The following is a 2067-nucleotide window of genomic DNA, read 5'->3' on the forward strand; positions in this document are numbered from 1 at the left end:
TCAGGCTCCGTCCAATCAAGCTGAAAAGACCTTCAAGGGCAGAGGTCCCACAGCCCTTCCTGTGTCCCTCTTCCAGAGGCTGGGCACGCTCACGGTAGAAATTTTTGTAGTTCCAAATCCCACCATTGTTCCCACCCTTGCAGTACAGAGCACAACACCTGGAAGGGCGCAACTTGATGCTTTTTTGTGCAGTCCTGGCATCCAAACCTTCTTCAGCCTTGGCCACACAGCAGGTGTAAAGCCTGGGGCTAAAGCAATAGCCGTCAGGGACATGTCACCACATCAGTGCCACGCATTCTGCTTTTACAGCTTTGCCTGCTCGAGGCCAGGGAATGCTTCCTCCTGCCTCCCTCCTTCACCTCACCAACACACATTTAATTCCCTAAAAAAAAAAAAGACATCAACAGCAAATCATCCCAGAAGGGGCCCAGTTGTGCGTGCTGGGAGGGTGGGAGCCTGGCAGGAAGCTTTGAGCACCTGTCCCAGGAAAGGCTGTAGGAGAGGAAGAGACTGCTTGTCCCATTCGCGCACTTGGGAGTCATAGGACTTTTCTGCCGAGAGTGAACAGGGCTGGACAGGACACCGCAAGTCCCCAGGGCTGACTGCGACGCTCCTCGACAGGGCAGGTGGCAGAATGTGCAGGTGCGGCCCAAGGTTCTTCAGCATCTTCCCGGGCAGCACCGGGAGCAGCCGTGCCGGGCGACCCCACAGTCCGCCGTCTCCCGGGCTCCGGGATGGGTCAGAGCGCCGGGACGAACCTGTCGGTGCCTCCGGGGTAGGTGCCGTGCCTCGGTGCGGGCTCGGCGGCACCCAGCTGCCCCCCGGCGCCGTAGGCGTGGGGCAGCGGCGGGTAGGGCGCGGGGGAGCGGCGGCCGTAGAGCGCGGGGGAGCCGGGCGAAGAGGCGGGCAGCACGATGCGCCCCGACGGAGCGTACAGCGGCCCGGGGCCCCCGGGCGCGTAGGGCCCCGCGGCGGCGGGCAGCGGGGCGTAGGCGTGGGACAGGGCGGCGGAGGCGCAGCTCTGCGCGGGGCAGGCGGCGGCGAAGGCGCAGGAGGCGGCGGGCGCCGGGGGCAGGGCGGCGGGGGGCGGCGGGGCGGGCAGCGGGAGCAGGCGGCACGGAGCGGCGGGGCGCTCGGCCAGGAACGCCGGGTACGTGGAGAGGTCGCTACGCTTGAAACGCTTTCTGCGGCGCAGGAAGGACCCGCTCTCGAACATGTCGCGGGCGTGGGGGTCCAGCGTCCAGTAGTTGCCCTTGCCGGGGCGGCCGGGCTCCCGTGGCACCTTGACAAAGCAGTCATTGAGGGTGAGGTTGTGGCGGATGCTGTTCTGCCACTTGCGGGGGCTGTCGCGGTAGAAAGGGAAGCGTTCGGTGATGAAGCGGTAGATGCCGCCGAGCGTCAGCCGCCGCTCGGGCGCCTGCCCGATGGCCATGGCGATGAGGGCGATGTAGCTGTAGGGCGGCTTGCCCCGCTCCGCCGGGCGCTTGCGGCGCCGCCGCCCGCCCCGCGTCCCCGCCGCCGCCAACGCCGCCTCCTCTCCCGGCGGCACCGCGTCCGCTTTCAGCGGCGGGGGCCCCGGTGGGGGCCCCGGTGGCAGCCGGCTCTCGGCTGTCATTTGCCCGTCGGAGCGGCCCCGAGCCGGACTGAGCCGAGCCGAGGGAGCGCAGCGCGGCGCGACCGCGGCTTTTATGCGGCGGTGTCCGGCGGCTCCGCGCCCGGCGGCCGGCACTCCCCCTGCTACGCCCCGCCGCCCGGGAGGCGCGGGCAGGGCCGGGCGTGCCGCCGCTGCCGCCGCGGGTCGGGACAGCACCCTGCCCGGCACCCCGCGCCGCCCCTCTCCGCTGGTCCCTGTCCCCAGCGCCGTCGGGGCGCCGCGGACCCGCCGCCGCCGGCAGCGCACAGCTCCGGAGGGCCGACGGACACCGAGCGGAGCGGGAGCGACTCCGGTACCCCGGGGCGGCTGTCCGGGCACGGGCATTCGAGGCGCCTCCCGGCAGGGCTCGGCGCCGTCGGGGAGAGGCGGCAGCGAGGAGCGACCGCGCTGTCGGAGGGGATGCTGCCGGTCCG

The 2067-nt window shown here is 70.7% G+C and overlaps 1 protein-coding gene across 1 annotated transcript; it reads right to left on the reverse strand.

Annotated features, from left to right (window-relative positions):
• Positions 1-739: 739 nt before the first annotated feature.
• Positions 740-1615, reverse strand: FOXE1 (forkhead box E1). The gene has a single exon (XM_056514389.1). It carries the CDS (start codon positions 1613-1615, stop codon positions 740-742), a length of 876 nt encoding a protein of 291 aa, XP_056370364.1.
• Positions 1616-2067: the final 452 nt, after the last annotated feature.

The sequence above is a fragment of the Oenanthe melanoleuca genome, chromosome Z (genome assembly GCF_029582105.1).
Source record: "Oenanthe melanoleuca isolate GR-GAL-2019-014 chromosome Z, OMel1.0, whole genome shotgun sequence".
Taxonomy (NCBI): Eukaryota; Metazoa; Chordata; class Aves; order Passeriformes; family Muscicapidae; genus Oenanthe; species Oenanthe melanoleuca.